The 24,447-nt window shown below is 36.8% G+C and overlaps 1 protein-coding gene across 5 annotated transcripts in view; it reads right to left on the bottom strand.

Annotated features, from left to right (window-relative positions):
* Positions 1-24,447, bottom strand: part of LOC129237432 (potassium voltage-gated channel protein eag) — a 159,525-nt gene that overhangs the window by 40,524 nt on the left and 94,554 nt on the right. For all 5 annotated transcript variants that reach the window (XM_054872179.1, XM_054872182.1, XM_054872181.1 and 2 more), the window contains exons 3-4: positions 13,609-13,729; positions 2,732-2,844 (exon numbers count right to left, since the gene is read on the bottom strand). In XM_054872179.1, coding sequence (XP_054728154.1) covers positions 2,732-2,844; positions 13,609-13,729 — 234 coding nt within the window. The remainder of the gene's footprint in view (positions 1-2,731; positions 2,845-13,608; positions 13,730-24,447) is intronic.

The raw sequence follows: 24,447 nt of genomic DNA, 5'->3' as shown, positions 1-24,447 counted from the left end.
ATGAAATATTTAAAACATGAAATTCGGTATGACGTTGACGGTTTAGTGCATAGGCAGCAAGCAGCAAGGAATTTGCTATGCAGCGATAAGGGAAGGGTAGAGCAAGGGAAACAACAACGTAATTAATTAGTCAAAGATGTGGCAACTTATGTAGCCCCACTTTGCTGAGTAGTAATTGCGGCGCGAGGGAAACATCTGTGCTCGAGCCGATTATCGTGATATGTAATACGATTAGCTATTCGCAATAGGGTAACCGGAGCCGAGGAAGTCAACGCCTGCTTTGGTTGCACGCTTTCTTGCATGTAAATTGGAATTTAAATTTGATCTGCCACTTCCAGCAGAAGAGTGGCCGTCCAGACTGCATCAACAATCAGTTAGACAATCTTGGCATATTCCAAAGAGGGTTCATTGAACGTGTAATTATTATAAACTATTCGACGACTTATCGAATCTTATCAATGTGATTTTAGACTACTAAAACTATGTCCAATAAATCCTTGTCCTGTTAAGCCCCCGATCTAATTATCACAAAGCGTTAAATCTTAGAAAATTTCGAAGAAAAAATGTGGTATGCACGCTTTTTGAAGTCTGCATTTGGTGTCCCGCAAACCTTTCACGGTTAGGCGAAGTGACGTTGAGGAAAATACGCGATTCATGCGCTTAAGTCTCGTTGACTTCAATCCTCAACGGGCTTATATTCAGCTCTGCCAGTTTTGCAAAAAACGTCACTTAGCTGTTACACACCAAACGAAATTTGAAACTGGGCAACTCTATAAAGTATCTGTTTTTGAAGTCCATTTGAGTCTACGGCTACTCTCTTTTGCTTATGCAACAGCTGTTAGACTTTAAATTAGCATCCTTTTGCATGCGTTCTAAATAGCCACACTCACACACTCGCGACAGCCTGACGTTTTGACCTCATTCACATTTGAGATACGACCTAATGGGCCACTTTAACCCACTTAATGGCCCACGTTGCATAGGAAAAGCACACATACATCAAGGGTTACCAACATAGCTACACGCCGGTGTGTAGGCACACAACAAAGCTAATGAATGTAAAAGATTATTAAGCAGATACTCGGCGGCAAAATAGACAAAGGCTGTTAGCTAAGCAGAATACTCGCATTATATAAATTTGTTTGTTAGCGATGAGGTATACATTTTTGTTGCATGCCTGCACTCACATGAAATGGCATTAGTCGATGTCTGCTTGTATTTGGCGTACGATATTTAATGCTCACTCATCAGCGCCTATTGTTTAGAATTCCCAAAAAGTTGGTTGGCGCTCGAAATGAGGATATTTCGCTGGCATCGGCATTACGAGTGTAAGCGTACAAATATACGCATGCATGAGGTTTAATGTGCGTGTACATATGTAATACATACATTCATACATATGTAATCATAACACCTGCTTATGGGCCGCAGCTACATGAATAATGCATTAAATTAGTTTAAAATGCGGCTTTGTATGAAATTTTTGGGGGCGTCTAATGGCTGTCATGTAATTTTGTTAATTTTAAGAGGAAAAATTCTCAGCTCTACCGATCCAATTAATTACTTTAGCACAACAAATTGTCGAAATAACATTTACAGTTAACTTAATATTCCAACACTTATTCGCTTTTCCAGGGCCATGCGGAAATTCAATATAATACCCCAAAATTTTTAAATAGACTTTGCTCTATTTGAACCAGCTTTTCTAAATTTCCTGTATGCAATTTTTTGATGTTAAACATTCCCTATTATTTTATTTAGCTCTAATCGTAAGTCTACATATATCGGGTGCTCTCTTTAGCTGCATGAGTACCAGCGATATCGATAGCTATGATTTGAAAACTGGTAATGGCAAACTGTGTTGACATTTCCATTCAGCAAGGTTTGGCAAGCCATCAGGAATCTTTTAGTGCAAAAGCAACGCTTTCAAATTGAGAAAATTTACTTAAAAAATATTGGCCTTTGTCCTCCGACTACGGGGAAACAATTTCGTAAGGTTCCTGTCTTACGTGACCGCTTAAATATAGCTCGTGCAATAATTCAAGCCAAATGACCAACTTTTGCTGGTTGAACTCATTTAGATTTATTATGCAGATTTAATTAAAATTTGATTGATCGAATGGGCCATGCAACTCGTAGCCGCAACGAACATAAACCGGATATCATTCCAATATTCAAAAAATTAATGCCGTGGAATTATTATAATAAAAAAAAATTCATTCCAATAATATTTATGTTTTATTATTACATATATAATTTTAGATTTCCCAAGATTCGCCGAAGGCCTTCAGCTGCTAGTGCTAGAAATTTAAATTTGAAATTAATTTACTTTTTTAAATAAATAATAATAACAAAAGTACTAAAAGTACTCAAGCTCTTAAAAAACAGCTGATTTAAAGCCCATCAAGTGCTCAGGATAAATATTTTGTAAATTTAATTAGCTTCGATGACTTCGACTAATCTCAAAATCTCGAATTAATTATAAATACCAACTGTTAAATGATACCATATCCAAGCCTAGTCTTACAAGCCTAAATTTGTATAATGAGTTCTACTTGAGGCATTTCACTTCTCATCCTTTGAATGTTCGATACATTTCTTGTTTGAAAGTATTCGTTTAAAATATAATTCCAATGCTTTAAAGCATAATTTCAATTTCACTAGCAATTAGTATTTAGTTCTTAAAATTTACTCAAATAATTTTTTTTTTAATTACGACTTCTCTACTCACTGTTCTTTTTGTAGAGTAAAATTTCGAATTGATCTTGTTGCTGATTCTCCAACGTGAACTCCAGGCGCGCCACCGTTTCCTTGTCTGTCAGCTCGCCATACATGAAGCCGCATCTGAAATGAGAGAATGGAAGCGAGAAAGACCAGGTTAAGGATTTGATTTTTATAGTATAACTAGCTCTAACCCGCGGCCCCGCTCGCGTAGGAGTAGTTTTGAGGGATTTAAGATATGTATATAAAAGAATTGCAAACAATAATTTCATAGAAAATATTTTTTTATTAATAACCATAATATTACAATACCCGTCATCCGTTGCTATGCCTCGTTGAATAAATCAAAACAACCAATCAGAAAAATATCAAGCAAAATTATTTTTATTAATTTTCTATCTCAAACCGTTTTTGAGCTTTGCATTTGGGTCATAGTTGAACAGCTTATGCGGATTATGAAGTCTAGAGAGTGCTATAAATAGTGGGAAATAGGAAAAACTAAGATTTTTTAGATTAAATTTAAGCAAATATTCGATTACTAGTGACGAATGAGAGTGGTGGCGCGGCCTGGAGGCTGTGGGGAGGGAGTTCCATCATAAAAACATGCCTATAACCTTCATTGGGTGAAAATATGAATGTATAAAAATTATTACGTCATTTGGTGTTGTCGTTTCGTAGTGATGCGCGGACAACGTACAGACATTCACCTTTATAGTATAGATTAATTTAGATAAAGAAGTAAAGGATATTTTCAAAAGTGATGTCTAAATGTCAGTAGCGAATAATACCTAAATGGTACCTTTTGTGATTTTGTCTTTTGGTGGAAATAACTATGCGAAAGGGTCGACAATTCAAAGATTGGTGAAAAGTTTAAAAAATCTGGTTCTATCGAGGATAGGAAAAGGACTGGCGGACCAAAAACTGTACGTTATGTCGATATTATTGCTGCTGTAGCGCAAAGTGTTGCTGAACAACCTTCAATCTCGGTATCTACACGTTCTCAACAATTAGGCATTCATGAATCGACTGTTTGGCAGATTTTACCTCATAATCGGCATATAAATTACCATTTTTCACATATAATTGTTAAGAACCGTACTTTAAACAAAAATAGTGAAGCCTGAATGAATCTAAAATCCGATTTTAAAACCGCATCTAGGCGCGTCTTTTGAAAGATTCTTAATATAATATCATTTTTGCAGAACAAAATTGCGGCATGACTACCCTTTTTTATATTTATTTCATGATGAATCAAATTTTCCAAATTTTGGTCGCATGTTGATATTTTTATAATGTGTAAAAAGTATTAAATTTCGATTACCGCTAGAAATCTTATTGTATACCTATATTCCATAGTAGAATTACACGAGAATTATGCTCGGAAAATTGTTTCAGGAAATTTTTTTAACTGAAACGCCAACGCAGCCCCAACGTAACCACACATATTTATGATATAAGTAAAGTATGATATTTTTGCTGTTTGTTTTTTATAAATGCTTGTCTTCTTTATTTGTTGCGGCACACCTTAACCAAATATCATCACTCATATGCCCAGTAGGTACATAGAATGGAATGGAACAGTGCGTCAGAGGCACGCGAGTGCTATGGAGGAATATGAGAATGAAATATGGAGCAGCTATAAGAAATTCTGTATATCAAAGGACTACACATATACATATATATGTATATATAGATATATACAGACATATAAGCTCATCAATGTTGTTCGATTTTTTGATTGTATTTACGAAAGGCCGATGAAGAAAAATCAGCACACGTCAAATAAATAAATTCGATAAACAAAAGCGAAAGTTTACACAGGCAACCCTAGTGTGGCGAGGCGGGCGGTGAAATGCTGCGGCAATTGCAGAAAATCAAACACAAAAGCCAATAAAACAAACAGAAACTGGCAGAAATGACACAAATCCTTGTGCCGAACGAGGGTAGCCGAACAAAAGGGTTGAAAAAGGTGTGGCGGTGGGGCAAAGGAAACTAGCGATAGTATTCTTACTAGGCCAGTGGCACGAAGATTGTTGTACCACAAAATGAATACACGTTGAATTGTATGTGAAAGCAAAGCCTGATTGAGCAAGGAGTGTGCGATAGCTTTGCTTGTTTGTGTGGCTGCGTATGTGTGGGAAGAATCTATGCAACCAGGCAAGGATTGCACGAATGTAAGTTCAACACGCAAATGATTGATATTTTTAGCTGTGGGGGCATGAAATTTTCAGAAAAATTCTCTGAAGTTGAATAATGAAAATTTCTTTCTCGCTTAACTTTTTTTGTTTTTCGCTTTTTCATTGTATTGCCTTGGGTTAGTAGAGTTAAGTATTAGGTTAAGTAAAAATCCCAAAAAGAACAACACGCCATACTTCAAAAATGTATAGAAAGGCAATGTTGCCAAAACAGTGGCAAAAAGCAAATACAATTTAGAACAACAACAACACCAACAATATCACAGCACAATTCTCAACCACAGAATGCAGCCGCAACCGCAGTGTAAAAGCTGGTGACAATAGTAACACCCGCAGTAGCAATAACAACAACAACAACAACGACAAAGGGAAACAATAACATCAACAGCAGCCACTAAGCCGCTTACAATTGGAAAAACAAAAACAGAAAGCAATTGACTTGCGACTTGCGATATGTTGTGTATCAGCAAACAAACAATGCGCTCACACACACACATACACGCGCAAATGCACAAATGTGCTCATATCCTGCAGTGCTAAACTATTCAGCAAAGATTCGACAAATAGTTTATGAACTGGTGGTTCATGGCAGAAGTCAGACTAGTTTGAAAGCGACTAGAAGGGGACGAGTTGCAAAATAACTAAGCGAAAGTGCCTGCAAAATAAATATTTTTCTATTACTATACGAATAAATATGATTGCTTAAAAAGTTGGTTTAGCACAAAACGCGAATTGCACACATATAATTATTGATGAAGTCAACCATCGACGAAGTGAATCCCCAAAATCCAACTTATTCTTACTTCACAGGGCACATATAAAATCGAAGGGCATGCTTTAAGATAACGAAGTTTTTAAGCAACGGAGAATTGTACTTAACTTAAATAATTTAAATATAAATTTGAGCAAATTTATAGTTTTAAAAATAAAATCAGATTAAGACGAACAAGAAATTACAATAGAAATAATTTTGTGTAGTAAATATTTTAATCCACATTTATTCATATTAAAATTATTAATTCATATTAAATAATTTTAAAACTTCCATTTATCAAATTTTCTTCACTTTTCAACTCAACATCCAAAATTGGTCAAGTTTGCCCCAATGGGGGACCAGCTTTTTTGGGTCAACTATGAACTAGTTCACTAACTTGTCCAGAACTAGCAGCTTTGAATTCAGGGTGCTCGTGCCACAGAAGCAATAGAAATACAAGTTGCAAGTGTGCTCATATTTGTGCCACAAACTAGTGTTGTTTTGATTTTATTACAGCTGATAGTTTTGTGGTTAGCGCAAGGAGTGATGTACCGCATTCGAGCGAGAGCAATGTTTGAGCGAAGTGTGTGGAGCGCGAAGAAAATGCAAGTCAATACGGAAAGTGGCTTAAATTGGGTTAATTGAGATTTTGTAGCATTTTCCTTTATATGACAAAGCGTCATTTAACTATACAGATATTGATTTAAATGACGAAAGAGGTTGACAAAGCTGGTCAATAAATAAAAAATAAAAGAAATATCAAAAAATGTAATTATAGTTCCTGAGGATGAGTTCTTCACTGATTCGCACTAAATAACATGCAAAAGTATTTGAAAAATCAAACATCAAAAAACTACATAATTTTTTTTTTTACTTTCTTTGTCTCACTGTTACTATTAGCCAGGGGTCCTTTTTCGAACGCACTAAAGAAAGAAACCTAAGCCAGCTATATTATGTGAGACGGATCTGCGAAGATCGAAGACGGTCCGCTTGTATAAATGTAAATGTCCTAAGTAATAGTTTCAGACTGGTCTTCGTCTAAAGCTAATGGGTTCTTCCAAACAACAATCTACTTTTTCATACATTGCACTGCTATTTTTTCTATTATGTGACTTGTTTCCATATCTCTATGTCAGCCGATCCAAGTGAGACGGAAACTGCGCTAGTGAGATCTTCTATAGATATCAGCGAGATATCTGTTTTCAACAGAAATAGCGAGGGTTGCCAGTTTGTTGTTGCTTAAAAATATAGCGTATTGGTCTGTAAAGGAATCTATAAAGGCCAAATATAATGAGTAGAGTAGGATGTTTTTGGGCTTCATTGAAAAAGGTCTCGACATTTGGCATACAGTCGGGGCTGCTTTGTGGTACGTGAAGCCAAGGCTGGTTGGCTTGTAAATATTTTTATTATTATTATTATGGCATCGTTTTGCACTATGGCATCTACTGAGGTACATTGGGCTTAACCGCGAGCCTCTACATGGATACTTTTAGTGAATTTTCCGTTTTTTGTTTTGTAAAAGCCTTTTTTATTGCAGACTAAAAATAAATCAAAATATTCTACTTGTTCGTTATAAGGCATAAGTTCTCTCGTTGCCATTACTAAAAATATAAGGTTACATTTGAGGCTTGTCGCACTCCCCAGAACACAAGTTGATATGTGACTGTGTGAAGTATGTGACTTGAAGGACACCCTTAGGAAGCTATTTGCATTAATATTCTGGAGTTGACTATAAATTTCAATTTCTTTAAAGATATATTTTCAAAAAATAAAAGAGTCAAGTGCTTTTGGGGGTAATTACATGCCCGCTTGACAATCCAATTACAAGTAAAGTAGAGGAAGGAACGTCGTTTCCTTAAAAACACAGTAACAAAAATACCTATATATAGAAAGTGCTTAAAAAGTAATTTAATTGAAGGCGACTGCAGAAGAAGCAACTATGAAAGAGATAAAAGCCAAAAACAGCATAAATAAGTTTAAATGGGCGCGCGTCAAGACTGAGCGAATCAAGAGGATTGTAGGCCGAAAGGCAGACCAACATGACCAAATGGTCGCAAAGGCAGCCCAGCGTTGCTAGCGCACACACATACATGAACGCACCCATTAACCAGCATGCCAAGCTGGGAGGCAGTGTGCACAAGGGCATTTAAAAATAATTCTGGCGCACCACAACACAAAAGAAAAACAACAAGGCAATGCAAACAAACAAAAGTGTAAACAAACCAAGCACCGCTCAAACTCAGCGCAAGCGACTGTGAGTGTAGCAGCGGAAGTGGCCAGCGCTAGCGAACATATGAAAGCGACCAAAGAAAAAAAATTTGCAGAGTAACCCAAAAAAGTGAATGCAAACCACAAAAATCAATGCAGTGAGCAGCAGCTGTAGACCTCTAAAAGCCAATTTACAGCTTAGGCCGCCGCACAGCAGCACGTGATCGAATGCCAAGCGAGTATAATCACGAAATTTACAGCTTGTAACTCAGCCAGTTGAAAGTAGTAGAGCAAGAAGTAAGCAAAGCGAAGGAGGTGACCGAAAGGTCAATGTTGCTGTGGATATTCTTGCCTGTGTATGAATGTGTGTATGTTCCGGTAGAAGATGCGTTAAGAGGTCCAACTGGCTGCTAGTTGACTATTCTTAGAAATTAACTGCTTGCGGCGACAGCAAACATTTGCGGCATGTTGTCGGTAAATCAAGCGCTGTCACGGCGCTAATTGCGCGTCGGTATGAGGGGAGCTGAGGTCAAAGGTATCAAGGTAGCTAATGGGTCAGCCAAGCAGGTGCAGGCCAGCACATTAATCACTCAGGTATATTGCGGCGAAGCAAAGGGAAATATGGGAAATGTGATCGCATGTAACGGTATTCGGTGGCAGCAGCTAAGTCAAAGCGCACGGCAAATGTATATATCGCTTGCGGGCAATAAACAGCTATGCGCATAGGCACGCACACACATGAACCTGAATGTCATGAAGGGAGAGCATGAATCAGGTACTATATTTGAGTATTTTCCATGGCATATTTTTAGGCCTTGTGCCACATAATTTTAGACTGTTGAAGCAAATTTGTTTCTCAGTTTAATTTGGACTTGCACTCCGCTTTTCATGAGAAGATGTATGAAAAAAAACATATACAAGTCTATACAAGAAATTTTTGTAATTATGCGTGGGGTTCATGGCATACTCCTCTAGCCACTTGCATTCAACTGTTCGGCCTATTTACCATGATACTTCGCTTTTTATTTATTTCATTCTGTTTACTCTGCTAAATGCGCTCGTGACGCGCCATTCAGTATAAAGGCGCAACCAAAGGGCAGAAACTACCAGCATTTTCACATTTAGGCTGAATCGAGACGAAAGTAGTGAAAAATATAAAAATAAAATAAAAATAAAAATAGATAAAACGCCCTAGACATACAGTGGTAAACGAAAGGAGCGCAAATATTTTTGGCGCATTCATCAACCAGCGTTCACCTGGTTTTGCCATGCTTTTGTTGGCCTAGTTGAGCCACAAGTTTCATATTTTAAGGCAGCAAAAAGGCTAAAAATATACATTGCCTGTGGCCTAGTGGTGAGAAGTAAAAGTCAACAAAAGTGAAATGAGTTAGCTGTAAATGCAATACCTGAGACGCCTGAGCAAGCGAAGAGCTATTGCAAACGGTTAGTAAGTACGTATGCGGCTACCAAAGAAAATAGTAGCAGCTATTCGTCGATAAGCAATTTTTTTTTTATCGGTACACACCGGTCATAATATAATATTTTCCTTACCAGATTCTTCTGCTATTTTCCATTCCTCTCTTTTTTCCTTTAACTACGGATTATTAGACTTAACATGTTTGAGAGTGTCACTTTAAAATTTCCACACCCAACCTAAACTTCACGTATTACACGCTTTTTCGAACCATTGCACATCCTCTTATGGACTAGGCTATTCGGGTAATGTTCTTCGATTTCGATGTAACTTAAATATGTTGCTCTCTGGTCAAAATAATGAGACACGTATTTTTTTGTTCGCCCGAAAAAAATTTTTTTCAAGAGTTATCGGCAATTTTGTTTTTCGCCTCAAACTCGATTTTTTTTAATTATATAAGAAAAAATTTTTTTTAAATGCCCATAACTTAGTCAAAAATGAACCGATTTTAATAATTTTGGGTTCAAAATGATCGTCATTACTTACACGAGCGATTTCATGTAGAAATAGTTGCAAAAAAGTAGTTGAACATTTTTTATTTTGCAAAAACCAAAAAGTGCGAAACAGGGTGTTTACTCAAAAATTCATTACTCAAAAACAACGCATTTTAGCTACTAGGCATGCAACTCAATTAAAGTTTGCCATGTTTTCTTGATTTGGAAAAAGTTATAAAAAAAAAAAAAATACACTTTTTGAAATATTGAATTTTGAAAAAATTTAAATTTTTTTTCTTTTTTACTAAATAAAAAATCTTCAACTACTTTTTTGCAATTGTTTCTACATGAAGTCGCTTGTGTAAGTAATTACGATCATTTTGAACTCAGAATTATTAAAATCGGTTCATTTTTGACTAAGTTATGGGCATTTAAAAAAAATTTTTTCTTATATAATTAAAAAAAATCGAGTTTGAGGCGAAAAACAAAATTGCCGATAACTCTTGAAAAAAATTTTTTTCGGGCGAACAAAAAAATACGTGTCTCATTATTTTGACCAGAGAGCAACATATTTAAGTTACATCGAAATCGAAGAACATGACCCGAATAGCCCGGTTGATTTGAAATGGAAAGCATCTCTTCTGAATGCCAAGCAATCAGCTGTCAGCGAATAATAAATGTGGCGTTTGAAAGTCCAGAGCACACCAGTTAAAGCGAAGTAAGCAACGGAGCAGACTTCCTAGGCAATGCAACAGACGTCAACAGCGGGGCGGCCCGAACCAAGGATATAACCCTGAAGGAGGAGGGAATAAGTAAACTAGTTCAGCGCGAAATGCAGACAGTACTTCCTGGATTCGATTTGGTCTAAAATATAAAAGTTCTTTATAGAAGCATCGATAGTGTTTCTCCGGCTTATAAAAACAAATTCATATAAAAACTATCAGCGTCAAAAACTTGTAGATCTCGCCTTTTGTGGAGCGCCATTTTCTCTACCTACATAAATTCAAGTAGAAGCTTCACCTAAATTAATTCGAAGCAGGTATACGCCAGACAACACTCGCCAGTCCCCAGTCTATTAAACAAGTGAGTCGATATGGAAGTGCGCAAATGGCGCTGCTTAGTGACCAGCACATGCGCTCTATTCATTCTCATTTTCTATTCGTTTTGGTATTCATCTTCATTTCCATTTTATTATATTTTCTTTTTTAACTTCAACTACAAATCCGACGCAACCATTCACAAAGTTCGCCTGTCTGTCCATTCGCCTTTTCACTGCAGTACCACCTAAGCTGCTGTGGCTCGTGCTTCCAGCCACCAAGTACCCCGTCCAAACCAAACCTTTTGCATTTGCTTGTACAGCTGCCAGTATCAGAACCTACTCACTTCAGATATTATCGCCTGCTACACAAAAATGATTTGCATAAATTTTGCTCAGTTTTGTAGCTCCCGCGGGCATTGTATAACAGCCTGGGGGAGAAAAGTTATCCAACACTGCTGTAGCAGTTAATGAAAGGGATTTGTATTGTTACTGGAAACAAGTTATTGCAGATGGCAAAGGAGGGAGAAGCATAAGCGCAGGGCAAATATGTTAAATAAATAAGATAAGCAGATAAGACAAAGGCACTTCAGCAATTCGTGCGTTAGATTTCGTAACCAAAGCTAATCATGGTAATTTTTTATTACTGCGTTGGTTGGTAGAGAAAGATCGATGTGTACTTTTAACCTTTCTCTGTTGTGTCTTTTATTTGTATACCCATGCACATATGGTAACAAGTTGAGGCAAAAATATATATATGAATAATCCAGATCACAGCTTTTATGTGATTGATGTGGGGGTAATTTTTCAAACTTCTCTGATTACTGCGAATCTAAAAGATGTGAATGTCCGAAACTATTTAGCCAAGTGATAAAGTATTTTATTTACATGGTTGAGAACTGGTCAAAATCAAATGGACTAAGCGTCAACCCCAACAAAACTGAACTGATCTTATTTACCAGGAAACATAGAATTCCAAGAATAACTCCTCCGACTCTAGATGGAACGGCTTTGTCATTTAGTGATGAGGCCCGCTACTTAGGTATAATACTAGACAGAAAACTAAGTTGGAAATCAAATGTCGAAGATAGAGTAACAAGAACAACTATAGCGCTCTACTCTTGTAAGCAACTAATAGGACTAAATTGGGGTCTTTCCCCATCTATCGTATATTGGCTATACACAGCAATTGTAAGACCAATCCTAACATACGGTGTACTAGTATGGTGGCCGGCTTTAGATAAGTTATATATCAAAAAAACCATGGTACATGTACAAAGAATGGCCAGTCTTTGCATCTGCGGGGCACTAAGGACCACACACAAAGAGGCACTAAACATTATGCTTAACCTATTACCAACAGAGCATTTCGGTAAGCAAACAGCTGCCAAGGCTGCTCTCAGACGGGGGTTTACTCCAATAAACTCGAAGTTAGTTAGTTTCAGGCGGAAATCACTGCCATAAAAGAGGGAATTACTGTAATAAAAACGAGAGTATTATCCACAAACGAAGTCTTCATATACTCAGACAGTCAAGCAGCAATAAAAACGCTAGAATCTAAAACACACTCGTCAAAAACAGTCATAGACTATTTTAAACTTCTAAAAGACGTATCAAAATACTACAAAATACACCTTATTTGGGTGCCAGGCCACAGATATGTAGCAGGGAACTGCAAAGCAGATGAACTTGCTCGAATTGGTACAACGCTCGCCTGCAAGCGGGTAAGACGCTGATACCCATGCCTTTCGCCACTTGTAAGCTACTGATAGATAGCGAAACCATCAATACGGTAAATAAAAGTTGGCAACACCTTGCAACATGCGAACTAAGCAGACAGACATGGCCGAAATGGAACAGCGATCGATCAAAAAGCTTGTTAAGATTTAACAGAGAAACTATAAGAAAAATGATAGGGGTATTAACTGGTCACTGTCTGATAGGCAGCCACGCTAGAAGGTTAGGACTCCCGTAGTTCAATTTCTGTAGAAGCTGTCTAAATACAGAAGAAGAGGAAACAGTCAGGCACCTTTTATGTGAGTGTGAAAGCTTAGCGACAAGGAGGCTCTGCACTCTTGACATGGTATTTTTAATTGATGTAGCGGACATAGCGCATCTAAAACTAACGAAGCTTTGCTCGTTTATTAAAGCTACCGGATGGTTTGAAAAGGAAGCCTTAGGGTAAGGATAAGTTCCAGTGGTATCACAATGGACCTATGACAGGTCTAAGTGTGTCTTTGCGACAGCCACCCCACCTACCTACCTAAATACAAGGGATAGCAGTATGTGGTGTATTTTAAAGGGTGAGCAGAGCGATATTAACTGGCTTTCTGTGGACATTCAAATGTCATTAAAGCGCCGCAACGCTCAAAGCGGGGAAAGAGAAATTTGGCAATTTCTTCGTTTTACGGCGAGCTTTCATGAATTCACGTGCCTCGATTATTTTTTCTAAGTCAGTTGAGCAATTTTTGATTTATTGTAAAATATATTTTATTATTTTTTAACAGATTTTGGCTCATAGATACGCATCTTCAGTAAGTTTATGCAATATATGTCAAACAATTCTCTATGAGGGACTGGCTGCAAAATTTCCAAAACAGCGGGCGATGCAAATCGGAACATTCTGTCCATAGGTATTGGCGTACATTTTTATTTCGGATCTCATTTACATATATTTAACGATAAACGATAAATTTTCTTGAATTTGAGCCATCCCACAAAACTTTCGTAGGCCACATAACTTGCAGCCGTGAACTTATTTTATTTAAAATAATTCATGAACTCACCTGCACGACTTCTGCATGACTTCAGCCCGATTGTAGCCACTAATCTTGCAAAAGGACTCATTGCAGTAGACAATCGGAAAATCCACAATCTGTGCGTTGGCCAATAGAAATGAGCTGTCCGCTGGAAAGGAGAAGAACATGTTAATGAACAGTTATGGAACAAAGTAAAGGCAGTAAATATAATAAGAAAAGAGCTATGAAAAATGTATTATATGTACATACATACATACATTTTAAGGTCAGTGAGCGCATATGTGAAAACAGTGAAACATTTTTACTAAAAAAATTTAAATAAATCTAAAAATCTAATTTCTCATATAGGAATCCGCGCAGATTCTTGTATTAAAACCATGATAATAATAAATACAATATTAACAACAAATATACATTTTTTGCAGCCTCGCCTCTTAAGTTCGAGCCAAGAATCTGCTGCGCCGTGGCGTAGTCGTAACTTTATTGCGAAATTATTTTGAAAACCCAAGACCCAATTTTTCTGAAGACCAGAGGCAGGAAGTGTTGATGGAAGACCGGTATGGAAGAGAGCATATTGGATGTTTGACACCACTTCAAACTTCTTCGACTTCCTAACCCAGATACTACTGACTCGAAGAGCGTCTGACTATAATAATTTCCATCAAAAAATTCCCGGAACAACCGCCACGTGACGCTTTAAGTCAACTGATCTGAGTTCTGGTTTTTTTTGTTGCTATTATTGTTGGTTTGTCACATCTGTGATTAATATTTCTACGAAAATTGTATTGCCATTGCTCGACATTTGTAAAAGTTACGCCGTTTTGAATAAATCTACCTCTGCGTATTACATGATGACGAACATAGTGGCAGACCATCGACAACGAAAATTGATGAAGACATAAAAAAGTGTAAGAAAAGCTGGTCAATAACCACAAGTAAACCATCAGAGAGCCGTTTTTCTGTTTGACGGGGTCAAAAAAACCCTATGGGGAACGCGTTTTAAGACCCCGAAAGGAAGTAATGGAGAAATCGAAGACGCCTCTTATGGCTATACCGAAAATAGAGTTGTAGAAATGTTTCAAGAGCTGGATCGAACGCTGGAATACACTTGCGAGGAACACACTTTTTTTTGAGTTGTCTGAATACATTCCGGGAACTATTTGATAAAGGTAGTATTGGTAAGTATAGAGTTATTTTTTTCTATTTTGAAACTAATTTATTTTTTAAAATGTACTTCATTCTAAACCACAAACCATTTAAATTCAAATTTCAAACGTTGAACAAAATCTTTAAACATTCGCCCAATTTCCATCAAAACTTCGCACTTTTCATCCTTGTTTTTAACTTTTTGATCTATTTAATTGTAATTCTCGGTAAATTTTGGAGTTTTTTCTTTCACGGTGTTGCCCGTTTCCTCTATACAACAAGTCTATTCCTTTTGAGCCACATCCCTCCCTTAGTGTTTAAGCCTTCCTTAGCGTTCCGATAGCCGCTTAAAAACAAAGAAAATTTGCTTTACTCTCATCCCCTTCTACAATATGTAAATAGGATTTTCGATAATAAAACGCAAATACTGTAAGTTAAGCTAAGCTGAACCACATCAGAATCTGCTTTTTGTACTTTAAACTGCTGCTTACTCTGTCCCTCGCCCTTCTTATACTCGCCCCCTGTATTCGATGCTTTGCCTTATCGCACCTAAGACTCTTGGCTGCGTAATCACTTTTGCTGCCACTTAAGCCACCACGCGCCTGCAGTTAGTATTAGGTTGCTAATACCACAACCGGTAGCAAATGCATTTATCCTTCCGCTCATGCACTTCAACACATACACACATGCCCTAACTTGCATAGCAGCTGCGATGTGCTGCCGACAACCAAAAGCGATTTGCAACATTCCGCGCCAAAGCGACTTTTTGTATTCTATTTTTTCTCTGTTTACAGCAAGTGTCGACTTTTATTTGCAAGCCATAAATCGTGAAATGGTATTAACAGCGCCTGAGTGTGCAACTGTGTGAGCGGGGGCGTGCGGACGATAGTTAATAGCGCACAGTGTCGTTTCAACTGTCGATTTATTTGAATGGGTTTGCATGCGGATAAAAGATAAACTGAAAGATTTATATGCAATGCAATAAAAGCAACCCAAATAAACTGCAATGCAAGTTCGAGAGGGTGTAAGTTAAAGCAAATAAGGGAAAGTATGAGTGTGTGAGTGAAAGTGAAAGTGCGAGCGAAAGTACTACAACACGCACGATAAGAGCACTAAGGCGACGTTAAGTGTTTTCCCCGGCAGTTTTGCTTACAGCAACATTCCAGCGCATTTAAGGCGCTCTTAAGACTCGCATCCATATACATTACATGTACACATACACGGATACAAGTGTATACGCACATTATTTTTTTACAACGGCAACTTCATTTCATACGCGAGAATGCGACCTTGAAACTTTCAAATCCCCACAACTTCTTAATGCTGGGTTATTGCCATCAACGTTTCAACTTAATGTTCGAGCACTCGAGTGGAGAGAGTGAAAAGGCGAAAGGCTATAAAAATGCACACACTCACACATATGTATGTAATAACATGTATACGTTCTTATTTGTTAACCGTAAATTTAGAGCGCAGACAGAGTTGGTATTGAGTATTAAATTGCTTTTGCGCTTGTGAGCGCATTTCAAGCCCATAATGAATTGTAGGTGCAGCTAAACATAATATGTACAAGGTTGGTTCCTCAGTAGGCAGAACTATATAAAAATAAGAGTTAAAAGAGGGTTCCAAGGTATGTAAGAGAGTTTAAAAAAAAAGGGAACATAAATATTTAGGCAAAACTGACTTGTTTTATTTATTTACTTATTTGGTTTAATAAAAATTTACCAAATATCTTACTGACCATAAACGAAAGACATATGAAACCTAATTAGAGCTGATGAGATGGGCCCATCTGAGCCTCTGTTTCAAACTTTTTTATCCCTTCACGAGACTAAGTCTGAGGCGCTTTGACTCTCACTTTTTAACTAAAGCAAGTTGAGAAACATTCAGGTTTAGATATCAACAACCTACCGGAATTTCTCATCAGCACTCCTTTACATCCTTTTGAATTTAGCATATAAAAGGCGCATGAACTACTTCATGAACCTCTTATGGTAAACCCTCAGTATCTGCGAACCAACTAAGTGCTTCATGAAAAAACCGAATGAGGCAGTAGGGGAACTTCGTACCGCTATATTGATGACGTCACCGCCGTAGCCAAATGACTGCCATTCGGATATGCGCAGGTACGAATTTGCGTGCATGAAGCACCAAAATTATCTTAAGTTTTTTCTAATGGCCGTTGCCCCTCGGCAAGCAATGGCAAACCTCCAAGTGTATTTCTGCTATAGAAAAGTTCTTCATGAAAAACCATCTCTGACAATTACATGTATTTATATATATATATATATATGTTATCTTCAAGCAGCCTATTGAAGGGATTTAGAAGTTTATAGTCCGCCCTTTTTCCGGAAACTGGATAATTAAGTATGACATTCTTCAAATATTTTAATCCAGATGAGCTCAAGTCTGCTCATTTCACATTTCTTCAAGTTCTGTGGGCAACAAACAAGTTTATCCAATAGAGGTGGTAACAAATTCGAAACAATTTAAATTACATTTTTCCGGTTTTCCACTTGCTCAGCTTTGCTTTTCACACTTTTAGCATTCATGCCCTTTTATTTGTACCTCTCATATCAGTGAATGGATTGACTAACTAATTCCTAAATCTAGAAAGGTGCAGAAGTTCGTGTGTGTGCTTTTACAACAAGGGAGAAGATGCCTCATATTAGCTTCAAGCACTTCAAGCGCGTTGCTTGAAGCTTTGCCAGCTGATATCAACCGACACAAGTAGAAATTTACACACACACCCACATACCTTCATTCATAATTATGTTCTCTGTGCACATTTTGGTGTAAGAGGCACAGCTAAATTACAAAGAAAACACTTGAAAAACGCAAGAGTAAAGAGCTTTGATAAGCGCCCACACAAGCGTGATTGCTAATTGTGTGCATATACACATCTATATGAGGGTGAAAATTAAATTGACATGTTGAGTGTAGTTTTGATCAGCTTGTGGCCCCGAAACGCTGGCTTATGCATAATTAGCTTGTCATACCATACATATTCGTACATACATTTACGGACATAAAAATGAGGCTTTAGGCTCATTCGACCGATCTTATCATCTTTAACCGATTTTTGTGTTTTTCACATTTTTAAAAAGGTTAACGTTTCTACAATTCTGTGTAAAAATTTCAAGCAAATCACAGGAAAACTGGGGAAGTTATAGACCCTTGACTCAAAGAATTTAGCCAGGGCAGCTTGAAACTGTGAGGCTTTAGGCCGCTTTTAGAAAGAAACTTGTTCTATCATTTATCAGTAGTGTTTCATGTTCGCTTCTTTCTTTTTGCATAAAAATATTTATGTTTTTTTACCATTTTCATTGTGACAACATACTAAGTTTCACGCCTGAATGTGCGCTAACGCATAGGATCTGCATACATCTACATACATATCGCCACACACATTAAGGCAAATTAATTATACTTATATATTTTGTTTTGTTATGTAAAAATAATAATAAATGTGAGAGCATAATTAAAACATTGAAAATTACGAAAATGAGCTGATGTTATTTTTTCATTCACAGTTTTTGTTCTTTGTTCTTTGCGTGCCTCGCGGCCACATCATTAATCCAAATTGATAGCTACAAGTCAATCAATGTCTCGTTGAATTTATTTTACAGCACATTTATGATGATATTTTCTTTTTTTGCTGCCTTTTTTGATAAATTACTAAGGTTGGTGAATGCAAAAAAACGAGTAAGAATTTTTTTTATGGTTTTGTTTTAGAAATGGGGCTTTGCATCAAATAAGGGAGTACTATAATTGCTTCGTTATTTGCTTAAAACTTGCGATTAACCAAGAATTTTTGGTTAAATTTAAATTTTTTTTTCAGTTTTAAGTGATCAGATTTCGAATGTCGAAGGTAGATTGTGCGAAATTCTATCAGTTTTAGGACAAAAATGTAAGTTTTGTACCCAGTTTCCAGGCTCACAACCGCCAAGCTATAGCTCACAAACAGCTACTATAAAATTATCTCAATGTTGCGGCATCCTGCTTACTTTGGCTGAATTCTTCTCAAAGTCGTTTAAAGCGCAAGACAGTAGCAGCTATCATTTGGTAAAATGCTTCTTTAAACAAGTTAAATTATCAAATGAAAATTGCTTATTAGCATCCTTTTCCATAATTTAGGTGCAATTGTACAAAGATTCCATAAGTTTACTAAAACAACAACAAAAAACGCAAAAAATAACACTACAGCCCAGTGTTGCAAATTCTACAAGCATAAGAATAAAAGTTTTACTTCAGGGTTAGCAAGCAAAATCACCTTTCCTATTTTTTAGTTCGATGGACACTTGACAAAATTTCTTTCATTTCGATAATTTCATAATTTCACAATTTCAGATTTTTCTTTTCAGGTAGGGCCCAATATTAAGTTGCCATAGCCTCTGTATTTACTGAAAACTTTGAGTATAAATACCTAGAAACCCTGAAATTTGGAATGAAATTTGAATAGGTCGAGCCAAGAGGCAGCAAGAGATTTGGTGGCTCCTAAAACACTCAGGCTAAAAAGCCCATTATATTTAGAGCTAATGTCACAAAACACTTTGTAGGTCTGCAACGTTCTAGACCGGACCATCACTCTTTATGTAAATTGCATACATAATCGCTGATCGAATTTATGATTCCTGCGGAACTGATTCCGATTATTGGTTCTGGCACTTGTGGGGGAATCGCTGATCCACGGTTGGTCAATTCATCGGCAATTTCGTTTCCTTCAACACCGGTGTGTCCTGGAACACATATAAGTACAAGCTTGTTCTGTCTTCCGACAGGATTAATCTTCTTCTTACATTCTTGAACAATCTTTGAGGTTTGCTTCGCATTCTCCAGGCCCCTCAGTGCAGCCTGACTATCATTGAAAACTCCAACCTGTTTCCCGCTCCATCTCCCCCTAGAAACCTTACGTATTGTCAAAACAAATCTTTCACATAGCCATATTTTCTTTTGATATTATGTATGTCCTCATGATTTTATGATTAATTGAAATAAACCTTCAGTTGAACAATCAGACAGCTGCAATTTCTATCCAGCGATTATTATATTTATCGATATATTCCCTCCCCAACATTTTGAGAAATTGCATAGCTCTGTTCTGATATTATTTGAATTTAAGTTTATTTTATTTTATTCGATTTTTTATTGCATTTTATTTTTTATTTTTTATATTGATTGAAACTGTTTTAGTTGCCTCGAAATATTCATTTTTCGTATAATAATGATGATAATAATAATAATGAGCATTAAAAATGGATCGGCCAGTCGCAGACAATTTGTGTGCATTTTTTTTAATTATCAATGGGTAAACAATTAAAATATGAAGATATGTTTTTTTTTTCAAGCTGGAAGATGACTTTTAATTGGGTTTGAAATATAGCATAACATGTATGAAAAATATATAAAAGCAATCATTTAACTTAATATTTTATTATTAAACGGGCCTTTAATCCACAAAACAAAAATACTATAAGATTTAAAATTTTTTTTTTCCTCATATTTATCTTCCCTTATTTAATCGTGCTTTTTATTTTAAATATGTTTTTTTTCTAATTTGATTTTTCAGTGTTTTTCTTTTATTTGATATATTTTATTTTTTAATTCTTTTTTTTTTATTTTTATCTTTTTTTTGCTTAATTTTTTATATTATTAAATAATATTATATTATTAATTTGTTTTATTTAAATTTGATTTTATTTAATATAGTTAACGGCATCTAATAATAGCAAATCATTTCAGAATTTGCTCTGAAATTAACCAAATCCTTATACTATTCCATTTAATTTTTTTTTTGTTTTGTTTTTCTGACTCCAAGTACTAGGCTGGTAAATTTAATTGTCAGAGTCGCTTCGGCTTACAAATATATTAAAATCTTTCGTAGTTGCCGCTGCCGCAGTTGATTGATGATTCTACAACCTGGTGTCGTTGACTTTTTTGCTGCCTACCTCTAGGCTGCTTTCATCAGATTCGCCAGCCTTTTTTGCATTATTGCCTGATGATGTACCTCTATATTTGTACCCTCACATATATTGTAACCTTTTTCTCCACTTTTCTGCATTTTCTTTGCTTGTCTCCCCTGTCCAGGGTGTTATCATAAATGCCAGTGCCTTTTAAGTATCCACTTAATATTTCTTTCTGCCAGCAGGTTTCTTGTGACTAGACGACAATCAAAATGAAGACAAATGATCGACCAGCCAGTTGGTATACATAAAGAGACAGGCCATGTTTAGACACAATTGACAATTGAATGAATTTTTGACGAGCTAATTTGGTGAAGTAGTCGTCATCAATCACGAGTTCACTCAACTAGGCTTAGGAAAAAATTATTAAAAATATTAAAATGTGAAATTATTAAAAACTTCTTTGACGAGAGTAGAAGAGGTTTGAATAACAAGTTTCTGTTATATTATAAATAAATCTGTTTCTATTATACCCAAACATATTTTTTGTTTCTTAAGCAGAAACCTTTGATTAGTTTTTATCAAACCACGGGCAAACGGACAGTTTTCACTCCTTCCTTTCCAGTTTAGGGGTCAGAGGAGTAGCATGCTCTGGGATATGCAAGGCTAGGGATGCATTTGGTCGCCAGCATGTGGACTCTAGATATCGATTAATATCCGACTTCTAACAAGGCTTTATGGTACCAAAATTTCCGACTTCATGACTCTATAAGGAAATCTTTTTTCCGAGGTAAATGCTGACGAATAGGTGAAGCTATTTTGTTATCCATTCGCTAGATTGGTTATTACATTTTTAGGTAGGGCTGACTCAAGGTTAATCATTAGTTACCTAATCTGTCATAGAATTAGCCTCAATTGACTGCATTTTTATGTGCGCTGCATAAAAACTGTCTATTTCAGACTACCAGCTTTACATTGAAAGTAACGAGGCATTCGAGCATATTTTGCATAAATAGTTGGCGTTGACTTGGTGAAGTTTGCCGCATTTAAGTTTCTTTATAGTTACACCTCTGGGTGTCAAGAAGTCGTGTACTACGGATATCTTGACTTTCATTAAGGATGCTGAGGTTGTACTGGCCAACCCTGATCAGGCCTTTCTGGTCGCAGTGTTCGCTTATTCTGATAAATCAAAATTTCCATACATTTAAAAATGGTTTTGGTTTTGGTTACAGAATGTTTGAGTAAGTACCCGCCTCAATTCCAATTTTCATTTTAGCATATTTTAGCATCTTTGGCATCTCTAGGGTTACCGAACCACATCTCTTCTCTCTTCCAAATAACTTTTTTACCAACCACAGTTCCAAAAGTACTATCTTGGTTCCATAGATCAGTAACTTTATAAAAAATCGCTAGAATTTAACCCACAAAAAGCTTTCGAGCGTTCCTCCGAACTGCATAGCCATTTTGAGTCAAAAAATGCAACCATTCCGAAAATAATCCATTTTCTTCTTCCCTTCATCTCCATGCCTGGTATAATCTACCACAAGCCCCTGCGCCGAGAAGCTCGTGTGGCATTAAAGTCTGCTCTTGGCTTAGTTTTTTCACTTGCAGCTGCAACAGCGAAATGCAAACAAAACCACTAGAAGTAGGAAAATGAAAAGAAAACAAAAAGGAAATACTAAAAATAAGAAGCAAAAAAATATAATCATAAACAAAACCAGATTTATGTACTTACACATGCATACTCAGTCACCCTCAGTGGCATGCCACAGAATATACAAACAAAAATGGGAATGAAAAAAGCTGCTGAATAAAGAGGGAAGAGAATGATAAAAAATTGCTATACGATTGGATGTGTGGCATGCCACAGACGCAGTGTGGCAGTGAAAAACAAGTAAGCGGCCATACGGTCGTTTGTGTATTTTAAAAAAGAAATATCCACATATCCCAATGAAAGAACTGAAAAGAGAAAAGGTAAAAAGAATTGGCGGCGGTGCACCGCCAAGGTGAGCGCGCAGTTACAAGTGTTTTCATCTATATGAAAGGAGATTAAAGAAAACAATTTCTCAGCAGAGGAGAAGGATGGCGCAAAAAGTAGCGAAAGTGGAACCTGAAAGTGGGCCTTGCCTTAGAGGTTAAATAATGAAAGCGAAACAGAAGCAAAAAGTTATGATGGGTACAGAAGATGAGCGCTTCAAAAGCAGGAGGTGTAGCTGGTTGGCGTAGTGATGTAAGTTGGATATTGCATGACAGGTGGTACATAAGGCAGTGTAATCTATGTGACGCATGGGATGCATGAAGGAAAAGAGCGTTTTTTGCTGCGGAGCTGCTGGGTAGCGCAGTGGTACAACAAGTGAGTTTTTCGGAATCCGCGTTATAGTGGCACACAATTGCATTTTATGTGGCAAGTGTGGCTTCCGCCGTGATAAACGTGAGTAAGTAAGTGAGTCTATATATGTATGTGTATGTGTGCATATAAGAGCGAGTGCAGTGAAGGTTAAAGCATGACTAAATTATATCTACATAATTTTCCGATAAATTTGTGAATGCAGGTTTATGTTTAATAAATTTACTAATTTTATTTTTTGAAAGTACTGCAATTATGGAGGAAAGGCTTACACTTCAAATGGATTGAAATAAATAGTAAAATAGTGTGGTGAATTATTTTTATTATGGGTTTGCTTAAAAAAGGAACTACCACCTCAGCCACCTGAAAAGGTATTTTGTGCTTACTCCTAAAATAAGATGACTGAGCGATGAGGCAAATGAGGTTCAGACAGACAAAACATCATTCCAAATAGGATCATCGCAAAGCTATGCTATTTTTGAATATAGCACTTTGGAGGATGTCTTGTCCAATATTTTAAGTGGTCGCGATAGTTGTTCTGTGAAGCGTGTGATTTATGATCCACAGGCAGTAATGAAGGATATATTTTAGCATTTTCTCAGCCAACCCTCAAAATCTATAGTGCATTAGTAGCGTAATGCCAGGTTACCAGTAAGTGTCCTTCACCGGTTAAGTTCTATGGGTCGCTAAGGTGCTCGCCGGTATGGAGGCGTTCTGCGTGTACTTTTTTCTTTGACTTGCACCAGTGGGCGACAAATTGACATTCTCCTCATCTTTTTAGAGTTCGGAAGAGCAAACTTTAGAAGTGTTGCAGAGCGGCACGGGATCATGGCAAACGCCATTGGGCACAGCAAATGGCAGATGAGTCCCTGCAAGATGTTTATATTAAGCTTTGGCTAGAGATGGGCAGATGGTCTTTATGAGAAGCCGTTTCATAACAAAAAAAATAGTATGACCGCCACTGCGATGGTCAAAATAACGAAACAAAAACATTAAAAGCTGGGAGTACTAGAAAAGCGTGCCTTTAGCTTCTTCATCTCTCCAGCCCTCACAGTAATCATTATACGAGACTCTAAGCCTTGCAACTGATCCAATGCCTACTAGAATTTTCGTAAAAGCCCCACTGTCAATGTCAGAGTGGAACAATTACTTATTTATATTAATTTACTCTATTTCAATTTTTTCCATATATGGCGAATCGATCGTTTCAGTGCGACGCCTGCATACAACTGCTTAATGAGTTTTTGAATTTTTGGGTCCATAGAGGCACCATTAAAGCTCTTTCTCATATTTCGGAGACCCTGATAGATTCGACCAGAAGGTCTAATACTTACGTCCGTGGTAAACTTAGACTTATAATTTACGCAAATGTACCTCACGTTCACAAAAAAGGAGGAAGACGGATGCAAGAGCTGTCACTGAGTAGAATACTCCACCTGAGATTCCACTACACATAAAAGCATTCAAGTG

Source organism: Anastrepha obliqua, chromosome 2, assembly GCF_027943255.1.
Source record: "Anastrepha obliqua isolate idAnaObli1 chromosome 2, idAnaObli1_1.0, whole genome shotgun sequence".
In the NCBI taxonomy this organism is placed as follows: domain Eukaryota; kingdom Metazoa; phylum Arthropoda; class Insecta; order Diptera; family Tephritidae; genus Anastrepha; species Anastrepha obliqua.
The sequence above is the reverse complement of the archived record's forward strand: the minus strand, read 5'-3'. Positions and strand labels throughout refer to the sequence as shown.